The sequence below is a fragment of the Ceraceosorus guamensis genome, assembly GCF_003144195.1.
Source record: "Ceraceosorus guamensis strain MCA 4658 unplaced genomic scaffold IE81scaffold_2, whole genome shotgun sequence".
NCBI lineage: Eukaryota > Fungi > Basidiomycota > Exobasidiomycetes > Ceraceosorales > Ceraceosoraceae > Ceraceosorus > Ceraceosorus guamensis.
In genome coordinates, this window is record NW_020289997.1 from 16,545 (window position 1) to 30,662 (window position 14,118).

The following is a 14,118-nucleotide window of genomic DNA, read 5'->3' on the forward strand; positions in this document are numbered from 1 at the left end:
CTACGCCTGCGCCACAAACATGCAGCTTTCGTCTCCTCTTTGCACCTGTCAATGTCATCGCTGTACACTTCTTCAAGGCTGTGAACAACGGCGAGCGCGATCTTGGCCTCTTCCTGCTAAGCTTGCGCCGCCTAGACGCCCGCTCGCTCAGCGGGCAGAGAACGCTGATGGCCCGCATATTACGGCCTCTGGGCACCCACGTTGAGCGCCATGTCAGTCAGCGAGGACAATCAGCACGCTCACCTTGCTATACGCTTCGCTAGCTTCGAATACTTCACGCGATGTCGCATGTGCATTGTAGTGAGAAATGGTGATGCATTTGCTCGTAGCTCCATCACTTTGAGGCAGCTTGTCGGCAGATGCGAGCGACATCCGCTGATCGGCTCCACCCTAGCATGCGACCGACGCTTTCCCTCTGTGTAATCAGCCAGACTGCTACTGATCCTCATACCCATCCGCGGCCCCTTCGTTCCCCTTGCCGAGACTGCGCTGCCCCTTACTTTCCCTGAGCAGCAGATGACATCATCTTTGCATTCTCCTCCTGGAAGCGAGCGCCCACCCTTTCAGAGTGTTTGAGCCACTTTTGTGTGCAATTTGCCACGCAGGCTTCCTGCACAGGGTGATCAGAGGGAATCGTATGCCAAAGCAGGTGCAGGTGCACAACCGTTGTTAGTGACAGTCAAGCTTGATGAGCGACAATGAAGGAACAGCGACTGACTTCTTTGGTGCTCAGAGCCTTGCTGGTGAAGTCGTTGCAGCAGCTGTCGAAGCATCGCTCTACCAGACCAGTGTAGAGCTTCATGAAGTCCTTCATCTGCTTCTTCTCGATGATCTGCTGCATAGCAGCTTGCTCGGAGCCGCTAAAGCTGGAGACTGTGCGCCCCAACAGAAGGAGAGCACGGTCAGCATACGATGCGATGCAGCGTCTTCTCGATGATCAACCTCGAGCTTTGGAGGGACTCACAATCCATGATGGCTTGGCGCAAGGGGAGATCTCCACTTCTGTGGTAGGCTTTGTAGATGTCCTTTGAGTTGCGACCGGGCGATTTGAGCGCGTCGGTCTCTTTAGCGTGTGTCACAGCTGCCTGCCGGACCGAAAGGTATGGATGCCCTTTGATGTTGCGATTCAGAATGCCTAGAAGTGGTGAGGGTGAAGTGAACGGTGGCTTGGATGGCGCGCACAGCTTCAGCGACCACTAAAAATTTCAGGGATCAAGTCGTGGAGGCGTAGCACACCCGAATCGTGAGCGAGGGCAGGCTGCATGCCGCTGCGTACGTGCAGAAGCGCGGTTGCATGGCTTGCGAGAATCAGAGTGGGGCGCGCAATTATGGTGGCGGTATAAGCCCCCTGCGCGCGCAGTTGCCTGACTGTGACTATAATCTGAATCTACGCTGCATGCGCGCGCGCGGGGAAGATGTGTGTCATTCTCGGCTCGCGCGCACGCCGGCGCGTCTTTGGCCCGCCTCCTTCTGGCGTCCCGTCAAACCTCGGACTTCGCGCACTCTGGACTGTCACGCCTTCCTTGCATGCTTCCTGATCATCCATGATCTCTCTCAACGATCGATGCTCGATACCTGTCTGATCACGCTGCCCACAATTCAAGCCTCGCTGCTACCGCTAGTCTGCTTCTCTTCCAGCCCAGCCCAGCCCTACTTCTTTTTCGCTGCCCAGGCTCTGCTGAGCGACCTTCGTGCACCTCTTTCCAATCAACACTTCGAGCTTTCTGGGAGAGGTGAGATTCCTCCTCTCATGAAGTGCATCAAGTGCAAATCCTTCATGAAATCTGAGCAAGGATTGGGCTATATCCGACGGGTGCCTTAGTCGCGTCTTTGCGAGCAGTACGTCAGTTCCAAGATGGGCGACGCTGCACGCCGCGATGGCAGTATCGACACGGCAGCTCCCGCAAAAAGCCGTATGACTGCAACGGAATTGGCAGGCTTATCCCCGTATTCAACACTCTTTTGTCAGGTCAACGCCACGACACAATGGCGGCAAGACCTTCGTGGGTTGTACTCACGAGCAAGCGAGAGGTTTCCGGATGTATGCTGGGAGGCTGGCGCTGATACGTCGGGCGAAGGTAGCACTGCTCAGGGTGACGGCGGGTCAAGCGATGCGGAGGGAAGCAGCAGTAGCAGTGGCCATTCTTCCTTTGCCCATCCGACCTTTTCCATAAGCGCAAGTGGGAATGGTGAGAGCCGTGGTGAAAGGATTTGGGCCCATAAAGGTGAGTTGTCGACCGCACGAGAACCATTGACCGAGCCACGAGGCGAGATGCAGACCGAGCGTGACGCGAGGAGTGCACTGACACTGGCTGACCACCTCTCAAATAGCCATCTTGTATGCGCGAGCGCCCAACACATTTCAAGCGCGATACCTCAAGCTACAATCGCCGGCTACGAATGTCGGCGAGAGCATAGCGTCCGGCAGTGTCATTTCTCTGCCATCTCTGAGGACGCCTTCTCCTGCGTTGTCTGCTTCTGCTCAGTCAAAGGGAAGCAGTAAAGTCAGTGTTGGCTTAAGTAAGCGAGTGCGGGTCAAAGGCCCCGCACCGCCCAGCAGCTTCAGCATGGCCCGCTCAGAAAGCGCTGCGAGAAAGAACAAGGTCAAACGAAATCACGCGGGTAGTGGAACGGAGAGCGATGGGAACGACGCCTCTGCATCCGAAACAGAAGATCTGCGACACAGTCATAGCAATTCCTCGTTGGGGATGAGCATCGGAAGACCAATGTCTCGTGGCAGCATCTCGTCCGCGCGCACTTCATTCTCCCTTGGTCGCGACGCGGACACCGCTTCAATCTCGGGTGCCAGCGTGCTCAGCTCGGCAAGCACGATCAGGGCCCCGTTGGCGCTCGGAGACGTGTCGCCCGCGTTCTTTGAAGCTACGCTAGAATACCTCTACACGGCAGAGGAGAGCATGGTTGAAGCTTTTGAATTCCTCTTCGAAGACCGGCCAGCTCTGGCAGGAAAAGCGGAAGAACGTCTGGAAAAGCTGCGCCAAGATCTCGTATTCATGTGGCGAAGCAGGCTCTACTCTGATGTTCGCATCATGCTAGACGATGCGTCTGGTGGTGGAGCTGTCGATGCACCATTGCAGGTGCGCACAATACCAGACAATGCTTCTGCTTATTCCATCGCAGCAACGGTCACAGATGCAGGGCATGGTGACGAGGAAGGTCAAGGCGGAGAAGGTGGACCGACATTTTTCAGCACACATCGCATGATGCTTGTGTCTCGCAGTCCCTACTTCGCCGCCCAACTGCTTGGTCCGTACGCGGACTCTCACACCCCGGTCCTCCGCTTGCCTAGCCCGCCTTTCACACCAGCGAGTTTGCACTTCACCCTCGGCTTCCTCTACACTGGGACTTTGTTCTTCTCGAATCGGACCTTCGACCTAGCGACTGCGTTCCAGCTCTGGAGATCCGGCGCGTACCTGCAAATGGACACGCTTCAATCTTTGATTTCATCGTTGATCGCTGCCGATTTCTGCCACAATTTCGATTGCTCGCCACCCTGCAAAACGTGCACGAAGCGAGTTCCTCGTGTGCTGGCATTCGCTTCTGCACCTGATGTTGGAGATCTACACTTGCGGGACAGTGCACGTAGAGCTGTTAGCGGTCCGCATTTTGGCTCTTACTGGTTCAAGGATGTTGGGTCTTTGGACTACGCTTCACGCGGCGCTTTAGTGGCGGACGTTTGCCAGCGCATCGAGGCGCATCCCCCTGCCGCTCTAGCTGCTCTCGGGCAGCTCGTCACCATAAGCACGCGCATAGATCGTGAGCGATCTAGCGCATGGGTAGACGCGCTGCGGTGGATGTGTGAGAGCGTCGAATCGCACATCTGTGCGATGTTCGAGCCTCATCTTGCTACCATTGTCGCAAGCGAGGAATGGTGGGCACTTTTGGACGGAGTGGGATTTGCGTCGGATGTGCTCGAAAAGGCTATGCTACTCCTCATGGATGGTCTCAATGAGAAGCGCGCACCCATGACGTACCAACTCATTGTAGGTAGCGTCCTTTTGAGAGAAGAAGGACCGCCGCCCGAAGGCACGTCGAAGCAGCTTGTTGAAGACGCGCGGGATGGCATTGTTCGCTATCTACGCAAACGATGGATCAACGTAAGAGCTCTATCGGGATTCGATGTAATTGACAATTGGGCATTGAAGGAGCTCAGTCATGAGCTGGATGTTCCAGTCGATGATCTACTTGCACCAAAAAGTACCAAAGCCGCAGAGCCAGCTCGTACCCGCACGGGACTGCGCGCAGCTTCTACAAGCAAGAAGCAAGCCCCGGAGGAGAGCGAGCGTGTTGGACCCATACACATGCGTGCCGAGGCCATGAACAGAGCCGCGGCTCGAAAGTCTGCAGGGTCGGCTCAGCGAACGAACACCAGTGGCGCAGCCACAGGAGTAGTCAGGCCACCTAGCACAGCCGCAGCCTCATCCGTCATGTCCCGTCCAAGAGGATCCTTCGCACCTTCAACGGTCTCGTCCACAGCATCGCCCCTTTCACGAGCTTCATCGCCGAGCAGCGTCTCTCGCGCCGCGTCGCCATCGAATGCTAGCACGCAAGCTAGGAGCTCCGTGCGGTCAAGCGGAAGCAGCGTTGCTAGCGCTTCAAGGCCGACACCTGCCCGCGCGACCTCAGCTGCTGGATCTCGGTCCGCAGATGTGACTACACCATCAACCGCACGACTTGCAGCTTCCTCGCAAGTCAGAAGAGCTCCGTCTGTCGCTTCGCTTGCCTCAGCGTCTTCATCTGTCGTCGAATCACCACGCACGCCGACGAGCTTGGCTGGGAATGCGATCAGAACGCATACCAGGACCACGAATGGCTCCGCACGGAATCGTCTCGATAGCAATGCAAGCTTTCTCTCGAATCAATGCACATCAGCTGCCAAATCTCGAACGCCTACAGCGACGCATGCTCTGGGCGCTGGTATCGCGAGCAACTCTAGTTCCCCGCGTCCTGAAAGCGCCCCTCAGAATACCCCACCGAAGCCCGCTCGCACATCGTCGCAAGCAGTGTCGCCCGCTACATCTCAACGAACACCCACTGCTAGTCTGCGGTCTGTTCGAAGCAGCACGAGCCTGGCGGCCGATGCTGCGCCAAACACGCCGCGAGCGAGTGGACGACCTGCAGTGAGACACGCTCCTTCTGCTGCAGGATCTTCCCCATCTAAAGCAACGGCGGCTGCTGACGTTAGAAGACACACGTTCTTGAAGGCTACACCCAAGCCGGCGCAGGCAAACTTGGGCGCTCCTAAAGTCGGTGCAAGTGGGACCAGTGGAACGCGACAAAGGCTTTCAAGCACGGCGTCCACCGCCTCGTCTGTCGTGTCAGCAGCTGCTGGTTCCCCTGCAAAGTCGCCTCGGAAGGCTACATCCACTGCAAGCTTAGCCTCCGTCGCGGTACATAGCGGTGGCGCCCAGCGAGCCGCAGCTGCTCCATCTGCATCCCGCACCCGCAAAATTTCAGCTCAGCCTGGTGCGCCGGCAGCGCAAGTTTCGCGTCAGCCACTTACTACAACGAACGGCGTCAACATGACGGAACCCATATCGAGCCCTGTCGAAAAGCCTTCGCCTACATCTAGTCGCTCATTAGCAGCAACTGATCTTGTGAGCCTTGCGCTCAATGGTATCAGCCTTACCCATGGAATACCTTGCGTCGTTTCGCCTTCCATAGGTGCGGGGGATCCGCCCAAGCGCGCCTTACGCTTCCGAGCTGCGGTCAAGTACATCGGCCCCCTAGAAGGCCGCTCAGGCGCCTGGGTGGGCGTGGAAGTCCCAACACCGCTACCTCAAGGTCTTGAGAGCTTGTCTAGAAATCTCAACGATGGCGTCTTTTCTGGCAAGCAGTACTTCGAACTCGGACAGCGGCCGCTGCATGCTGAAACGCAACCTGCCGTCGCTCTGCCCGCCAGAGAGGCGCGACAGCTCAGAATAGCGCAAATCGTCGGGGAAAGGCACGCGCAGAGGCTGGGCGAGAATGTTGCGCCGCATGCGCGAATTGCAAGCGGAGTCAAATCGGGTACGCTTTCGAAGGACCCCGCAAGCGCGCAACCAGGCAACACTGCCGGGCTGTTCTTGCGACCTGCCGAGGTGTTGTGGGTCGTGACCTAAAGCGATGCACGACTGCCCGCCCCACTACATTGCATACTTCATGCTTCATTCTTCACTTTCACTTCACTAGCCCTCACATATATACCTCGACAGCCTTGGTGCATTCCTGCATTACAGCGACCTTTGCTCTTCTACCATAGTGCATGAAGCCCGACTCTCATTCCCTTCGCTTTCACTGGAGCATTGCATTGCGCTGTGCCAAAACCTCGTGATCTGGTTCGATTCGTTTGCAGTCGCAAAGAAGGACTGGTGCGAGCGCATTCACGGCAGCCGTTTTGAGCCAGTGGCCTCGACTTTGCCCTTCGCAATGCAGAATTTCTATGCATATCCCAAGCGTGAATAGTAATGTGAAAGAGATTAGTCGGCGACATGGAAGAGGACAGCTGAACAGGTTGAGATTCGGACGATATAGAGCTGAGCCGGGCGAGGCTGGGGCGCTTGCAGAGCAAACAGTGTGACTCCGCTGTGACTTCGTGTATTCTCGGTCTTTGGACCTATGAGTGCGATTCACTCGCTGCCCTTCGTGAACGGTCTCCAAGGCTTGAGGGGTTCCTCGCTCTTGGTGTCCAAAGCGTTCGTGCCCGGACGAGGGCCGCCAAGAGCAGTCTTGTCTGCCTTCTTGGCCGTCTTTCCCGCTTTGCGGGAAAAAGAGGAAGATGAGGCTGCGTCGTACAATGGCCCCGTTCTTGTGTGGTCCGAGCTTGGCAAAGAGGGCGGGGAGGGGACGGCTGTGCCGAAAGGATTAGGACCCGCACTATCCATTGGCACAGCATCCGGTGCGGAGCTTGAGCTGAGCGACGCGCCGGATGAGGTGTACGAGGACTGGGCAGCAGTCGGTAGTGCGCCATGCTGAGCAGTGCTGTTGTTCAAAGCACTACTGCCTCCATATCCGTGTCCTTCCAAAGCATCCGAAGGCGAAATTGCGTGATTTGAATGAGAGCTGAGGGCTTCCATCCATGCTTCTTCTCTCCTCATTGCTGCTGCGCTGCGCGAAGACGCCACCCCGTGCAACCACCCAGGCAACAGGCTCTTGCCAACACTTGGACGAGTGCGCATGGCCAGGCCAACCCGTCTGGTCTTGTTCAGTATCCGGTTTCCGAACGAGCCCACGACGACAGCAGAGATGAAAGCTACAGAGCTGGTGGCGTAGAAAGCGAATGGGTGTTCCTCGTACCCGCTCATCAAGTTCATGCCAAACAAGCCCGCCCACAACGTCCCAACGCTGATGCCGAGCATTCCGATGGATGTCCTCAAATCCAGAGTGAGCAGCTGATTGCGATTATTGTCGAGAATCAAGTCGATAATCTCCCTCGTGCCGTCGATGTTGCTCGACATGGCCTCGCTCTGCGCTATCAATTCTTCCAGCTGATGGTCAAAGGACTCGAGCAGGAGCTGCAGCTCAAGGTGTTCGCCCGTATTCCGGCGAGAGTGGGTGAGGTACATGGCCTCCATGTCTTCATCTTCCTCGAGTACATCCATAATGCATCTCTCCGAGCCTCTGCATCTCGCTAGAAACGCTCGGAGCTTTCGAGTGTAGAGAAGCAGACTGAGCAGCTTTTCTCTGTCGATATTTTCTTCCAGCGCCTCGAGCAGGTCTGTGATAAGATTCCGAAGTACTCCAAGTTCAGAAGAGAGCGCAGAGAGCACGGATGAAAGGATTGATTCGAGCGCTCTGAATTCGTAGGGAAGCGTGGAGTGAGGAGGCTGCAGAGACAAATTGTGCTGGAGCGCATAGATAAAGGCACTGTGTAGCGCGGTGTCCGTCGAGCCGTAGCTGCGCAAAGCAGGGCACAGTAGCAATCAGGCGCGAGTGAGCATGCCAAGCAAATTTACACTTGCGCAATCCCGCAGAGACCGACACGGACCCCACATCCGCGGCTGTCTTTCGCGAGCACCACCAACGCTTGCCTGCTCACCTATCAAAGAGCAGCACCTGATCCTTCTTGACGAGCGCCCTGATGTGGAGGATGTTCACCAAGAACGCCTCCCCCCTGACCAAGATAGTGGGCACCACGTTGGGTACTCGGCTATCCACCTTTCTGAGGTCTCTGGCTTCCAGCTTGTGCTGAGCGCAGAGGGAAGCTCTGGAGAAAGATCCTGACACAACCTCTACGCTTCCCTTGGCGTCCAGGATGGTGCATCGCAAGGGCAAGGGCTGAGGCAAGGAGGCAGGTGCCAGAGTCGCATCCCTCTGTCTGGAACTCGTAGAGAAGAGTGCCTTGTGCGCTGGGTGGAGCAGCCTCGACACAGACTCATGACGGTATCGACGACCCAACGCGCTTTGACTATTGAAGGTGATGGACTTTGCCATCGGCACGGGGCGAGGCTCAGCCCTTGCCTTTCGCGCCTCTTGGGGTGGCTGATCTATCAAGCTCCAAGAAGAGTAAAGTGCACCTTGTTTTGCTGTCTCTCCTCTCTGACACCTCGCGGAGAGCTCGAAGCTAGTCGTTGCAGAGCTTGCATCAGTCGTCTGCTTCCCTCTATCCTTCTTCCTGCTGTCTCGCCTTCCGCTGAACGAGCGCAGCGGAAGAGCGTCCGCGCAAGGCAGGCCTACTCGTGACGTGAAGCCCTGGGCATGGCGATCGATTGCGCTGTTCGCATACAAGCGAGGGCCCAGAACATAGCTCGCAACCCTTTGAGCCTGCGAGGCGCTAGGCCGGCAGCGACATGCAATGACGTGAGTGGCTGCGGGCCGATAGCTGGTGCTGGCTGTGGGAATGTAGCTCCGAGCAAAGGTCGTTGGAGTCGCAGACCGCGCCAGGGGCGCGATGGAAGCCATCAGAGGGAGGGGAGGGAGGAGGGGGCCAGCAGCTGCAAACGAGGGGACCGACCGCGAGTGGGGGAAGCTCGATAGTGCTAATCAAGCCGAATATCTACGAGTGTTGATGTGGCACGCAGGCCTTCTGAGTCATCGCAGCCAGAAGCTAATCGGAATGATGAGCTGAGCAGGATGTTTGGTGAGCGTGCAATCATCAGTCCGATGCAAAGCGTGCCATATATATGCTGCATGCCATGGGTGCTGATGCTTGGAGGATTCTTGATTAAATTCGCTCTTCGCCGCGGCACGTGCCTGCTCGTCGCGGGCGCCCTCCACCCAGCATGCATCGCAGCGGGGAAGGTTGGCAGAATCCTAGATCCAAATTCTTGTTCGGCGTGCTCTCCCGCACGAAAGGTGCCGATGCACGGAGAGCGTCACGTGCATCGATGTGAGACGCGGCTGTGCATGCTCCCGTCAATCATTCATGATTCTGTTGTGATTGATTCAAAGTCTCGCGCATCGATGTCGACCAGCTGGATTCGCGCTGGTGCGAAAGCCCTGAGTGCGACCTCTTTCCCTTTCAGACACATGCCCTGTACGCACCGGCATGTACGCACTGCCATCATCATCTGCTTCTTGCGTCGTTCAGCAGCCACGGCCGCGATCGTGAGCTTGCCTCGAGGGTACCCGAAAGGGCCTCTCTGACGGAGGGTGTTCTGACGCCGGCGCACAAAGTCATCAAGGGTCGCTGAGCGAAGGGTTAAGGCTCTAGGCACCGTCGGCATCCTGCTACAGCTTCCCGTGGCGACGCCTACTAGATCCTACAGGACTCGTCCTCACTTGCTCTCGTGAATCAGAATTAAATCATACGTTGCGCAATTTCTCCTCCGTGCAACCACATTTTTGCACATCGAGGTATACGTCAACCTCTCAACAGACGCACGCATACATCAACGCTTTCACTGCAGCCATCACTCAGCTACTCACCCAAGCTTGACTGCCTAGCATGGCGACTCTGATCAAGCCGCTGGCCTCTGCGGAGGAAGCCACGGTGCAGACGAGCGTCAACACCACCATCGCCGCAAGCAGTGCGAGTCCAGTAGCTATGCCAGCCCTCAGCTCCGCGGCAACGTCTGGCCCTCCATCTCCTCAAGTGCACCTCATCGTCCTCGCACCATCCGCTGCGTTGCCAAGCGAGAAGTCCGAAGTCAAATCGTCTGAACTCCGGCCGATCCTGACGTCGATATTTGGACCCATCGCACAGCAGCTAAAATCTTTGCATCCGACTGCCAAGCTGTTGTACAGTATTGTGCGCTATCCTCGTGTCCCTCAGAGCGATCCAGGCTCCTCTCGCACCGCTCTCGACGTTGCTCAACTTGATGAAGAGTGGCAATCGGACTCTGGCTATGGCAATTCACCTTCGCCTGGACAAGCCTCTCGACGCGTGGAAACGCGTCAGTGGAAGGAGTGGACATCCAATTCAAATCAACTCGAGCCTCTGCAGGCCAAGGACCTTGCTCAGCGGTTCGATGAGGGCGCCGAATCATCTCGTCAGGCTTGGTACGTGGAGTTAAACGATTTGCTCTTGGGAAACAGCGAGAAGCTTGGACCTTCTGATGCTCTATGGGGTCTTGTGCGAGTGCTAGAGGTGAGTGGGGAAAACATGTCGCCAGCTTTACACTGCGCACTGACGTCTGCCGTGTAATCTTTGGACACAGCACTTCAAGGAGACTGATCCAACCGGCACGCTCCCAAACAAGACCATTAGCCTCTTCCCTCCCACCGGCAGAGTAGCTGCTAGACATGTTCTGCATCTTTGCCGAGCAGACGATTCCCTGCATATCCAAGGCTCGTTGCCTCGGCCTGGAAGATCCGCTTCGGAGGACTGGACCCTAGCAACTGTCACTGAAGCTCTTAGAAGCCTAAAGGTGCAATTCTCCACAATCGTAGTTCCAGCAAGCAGGGACGCAGGCAAGCGAGGAGAGTGCGACGCTGAGCGTCTGCATGCTTCTCTTGCCCCGACGCGACCTGATGGGAGCGTCGACGAGGACCAAGATTGCTCGGGATTGGAAGCGCACTCGCTACTTGGAGCGGGCTTGTCAAAGAATCTGATACTTATGCTCAGAGGCCTGGCTGTAAGGAGCGCCGCATCGCGAAAGAGATCCCGTTCGCGAGCGTCCCCCGAGTCACTGCGTTCGGATCAGGCCAAGCGGCTCAAGAGTGCTGCAGCTCCTACCGCGGGTTCCGGAGCATCCACAACGCTCTCAGGTCTCCCTGTAGCAGGCCCATTGGGACAGCCAGATGGCGGTGCGCCTCAGGTAGCAGGCACGAACACGACGTCCATGAATGCGGCCATGATTCAACAAGCTGCTGCTGCTGCCGCTGCTCAGGCTGCCGCTCTTATTCCGGCGCACTTACCTGATGCACACAAGGCCATCCTTCGGTCTGCTCTCACCAGACTCATGTTTGTTCAACAGCAGCAAGCGACGATGATCAGGAATCTTACCATCACCCAGAGAGCTGAGGCTGCTACGGCTAGCAAGGAGCGCCAGATGGCACTCGAGCGACTGAGGGCGAAATGTGAGTCTGATCGGATACTCGCTTGGTTCTGTCAAGCACGCACTGACGAGGGCATTTTCCGTTGACAGTGGTCGCTGCGCACGAAGCTATAACTGCGCAGTCGAAGGCTCTGGGATCCGGTGGCGGTCCTCCCGACGTACAGAAGGCTCTCGCTGCATTGGTACACATCTCGCAGGAAGCCGAGTCCATGGGAGTGCACCTGGGCTTGAGCAAGCAGGTCTTGGCGGTCGCAGCAAAAGTTGCGAGCGGGCAGAGTGCTCCCAGTGCAAATGGAAGTGCTCCCGCAGCTGCTCCTCCTCAACAGCCTTTCCAGGCATCTGCCACGGCCCCAGCTCAGGCAGTAAACGAGGCCAACGCCAAGTTTGGGCAGCTGGGATCTGACTCTGCAATACGAGGTGTTCCTCCACCTGACTTTTTGCAAGCCACAGGCAATGCCACTGCTGCACCAGCCCAAGCTAGCTCAAGTCGTCCGACACCCTACTGGTCCGGTCCGATTGTATGGAGCGTCAACGATCCAAATAATCCAGGAATGAAGCGCGAAATCGCTTCATTCGTCAGCGCATCTGCAAATTCTCGTACAGCCAAGGAGAATCTCAACTTACCTTGGCCTGCCAGACTCAACCTGGGTAGCATGACGCCACTGGACATGCCAGCGCTGCAAGCTTATGTCGGGACCAGGCAGACGCCCGCTGTGCTTTTTACGCCTCGACCACCAGGCCAGGCCAGCCCTGGCGAACCAGACGTGCCTGCTCACAACGTGAAAGCGTACGAAATGCTCGCTAGTACCTTGCGAGACCGCAAATGCTGCGCTCTGATCCCTCATGGTGCGCCTGGAGCTGGCATTGTGCTTGTGCCTATGCCCACCGTAGCCGCTCAGATGACGAGATTGTTGGGGTTGGTCTTCAAGGAAGCGGCACCGCTACAAGCTCTGGCAAGCGCTGCTTCGACTGGAGCTTCCAAGCAGGTCGGCACGCAAGTATCTGGTCGACCGTTCGCCGATCCCTCTTTGGAAGCAACTCGGCCGCCACAGATGCCAATGCCTGCGCAGTCTGGTCATCCATCTGGCCAGATACCGCCAGTGCAGCAGCAGCCCACTCAGCGAATGGGCTCGCGACCACCAGAGGCACCGCCTTCCAACTCACTGCAGCCTGGTCCTGGTGCGGGCATCCACTCAGTGCCGCCTGCACAGGGACCCGGGCAAGGTCCAATGCCAGCTCAAGCGCTGTTCCAACCACCGCCACCGCCGTCCAATCAGGCGCCGAGGCCCGCAGCGATTTCCACCACTCAGGCGCCTCAACACGGTCCACGGCCGCCTGCTGCGCCTACGAGCGACGCTCCCAATGCCTTGCAAGCCCAACAAGCTCAAATGTTTGTTCAGCGTCAGATCGCCCAGCTTCAGCAAGCTCGACTCCAGCAACAACAGCAGCAGCGAGCAGATGGCCTGCCTGCTCCTCACAATGGCGGGGCGCAACAGCACCAGCAGCCGCAGCCGCAGCAGATGGGACAGATCACTGCTTCTATACCGCAAATGGTTCAATTCCTTCAGCAGCAAGTGGCCTCGCAGCAGGGCGTGCAGCCTCAGCAGCCGGCCAATATGGGCCAATTCAGCATGCCACCCAGTAACTTCCCGACTCAGCCAAATTGGAATTTCGGTGGCAACCAAAATCTTGGCCAGGTGCAAGAGCCTGGCCAGCCCAGCAACATGGGAAGCGTTCACGCCGCACCCATGTCGGGCGATTTCAACCTTTCCAGCACATTCGCAGCGTCTGGCTACGGTCCACCAAGTCAGCAAGGCGCACCGGGAAAGGTCCCGTGGAACTCAAGTGCAGTGACGGGTGGGCAAAGCAACGCAGGAGGCGTGACTCCTGCAGACGTAGCAGCTCTAGCTGCCCAGCTGGGTCTGAGCCACGCTGCGTTCGGCGCTGGCAACCAGGGCAACAATCCGGGCGTCTCGATGCCTCCTCAGCAACAGCCCCAACAACAGCAGCCCTTCGCTGGAACGCAGTTCCCTTACAAGTCCCAAGCTGGCCCTCAGGGTATGCAAACGTCGCAGCAGCAGCCAACCGGCATGTGGCCTGGTTTCAGTCAGCAACCCCAGCAGCAGCAACACTCGGCAGCTTCCCTTGCCAACGTTGGACTAACGAATGAAATGTTGCAACGCATGCTTGGTGGAGCTCAGTAGGCGGCTTGAAGACTTCGACAAAAAGCGTCCACTTGTACCTGCAACTCGCGGTCTGGCTTGTTCATGAGTGCCTACATCACCTGTCCACATCTATCCATCGCCACTCGCCCGCTTCGCGCACCGCCGGGTGCTTATGTCAACATGTACTTGTAGCAACACCGCCTTCTCTCTCAATCAAATTGGCCGCATCACGCTGCCACATGCAGCCACGCCAAGTGGGACGTGGCGTGCCTCTTGATCTGTGAAAACTATAGCCCGCGGAGCTTTGCACCGCAACGACGAGCAGTAAACTCCTTACACTAGACGCGTCCTTGGGCATCGTATCTGGGGTCAATCTAAGCCACCAAGGTACATGACAGGTGGTCTTGCCGGTGGCTTTGACATGAGTCCTGAGTCCTCGGAGTCGAAGGGCTCAATGTGGTGGCTTGCTGAACGCCGCACGCAGAGGCGAGACTTCAGCAAGCATGAAACGGGCAAAA

At 57.3% G+C, this 14,118-nt stretch overlaps 3 protein-coding genes across 3 annotated transcripts; 1 reads left to right on the forward strand and 2 right to left on the reverse strand.

The window, feature by feature from the left end:
• Positions 1-411: 411 nt before the first annotated feature.
• IE81DRAFT_319356 (hypothetical protein) lies at positions 412-1,246 on the reverse strand. Its single transcript, XM_025512702.1, has 3 exons — positions 965-1,246; positions 719-873; positions 412-610 (listed from the first exon to the last, which is right to left on the reverse strand). The coding sequence occupies exons 1-3, from the start codon at positions 969-971 to the stop codon at positions 497-499; spliced, it is 276 nt and encodes a 91-aa protein (XP_025373153.1). The 5' UTR covers positions 972-1,246; the 3' UTR covers positions 412-496.
• Positions 1,247-6,244: 4,998 nt separating this feature from the next.
• On the reverse strand, positions 6,245-9,098 carry IE81DRAFT_319358 (cora-domain-containing protein). The gene is made up of 2 exons (XM_025512703.1): positions 8,036-9,098; positions 6,245-7,893 (listed from the first exon to the last, which is right to left on the reverse strand). The coding sequence occupies exons 1-2, from the start codon at positions 8,896-8,898 to the stop codon at positions 6,627-6,629; spliced, it is 2,130 nt and encodes a 709-aa protein (XP_025373154.1). The 5' UTR covers positions 8,899-9,098; the 3' UTR covers positions 6,245-6,626.
• A 313-nt stretch (positions 9,099-9,411) lies between these two features.
• Positions 9,412-13,843, forward strand: IE81DRAFT_338858 (hypothetical protein). Its single transcript, XM_025515555.1, has 3 exons — positions 9,412-10,525; positions 10,596-11,457; positions 11,526-13,843. The coding sequence occupies exons 1-3, from the start codon at positions 9,884-9,886 to the stop codon at positions 13,637-13,639; spliced, it is 3,618 nt and encodes a 1,205-aa protein (XP_025373155.1). The 5' UTR covers positions 9,412-9,883; the 3' UTR covers positions 13,640-13,843.
• The last annotated feature ends 275 nt before the right edge of the window (positions 13,844-14,118 follow it).

Bases quoted from the DNA above. Each gene is read 5' to 3' on its own strand.
- IE81DRAFT_338858 (XM_025515555.1), top strand. From the start codon at position 9,884: ATGGCGACTCTGATCAAGCCGCTGGCCTCTGCGGAGGAAGCCACGGTG. The intron at 10,526-10,595 runs GTGAGTGGGGAA...CTTTGGACACAG, and splicing joins GTCTTGTGCGAGTGCTAGAG to CACTTCAAGGAGACTGATCC. The intron at 11,458-11,525 runs GTGAGTCTGATC...TTCCGTTGACAG, and splicing joins CGAGCGACTGAGGGCGAAAT to TGGTCGCTGCGCACGAAGCT.
- IE81DRAFT_319358 (XM_025512703.1), bottom strand. From the start codon at position 8,898: ATGGCTTCCATCGCGCCCCTGGCGCGGTCTGCGACTCCAACGACCTTT. The intron at 7,894-8,035 runs GTGAGCAGGCAA...TGCTTTGCGCAG, and splicing joins CAGGTGCTGCTCTTTGATAG to CTACGGCTCGACGGACACCG.
- IE81DRAFT_319356 (XM_025512702.1), bottom strand. The intron at 611-718 runs GTCAGTCGCTGT...CACCCTGTGCAG, and splicing joins AGGCTCTGAGCACCAAAGAA to GAAGCCTGCGTGGCAAATTG.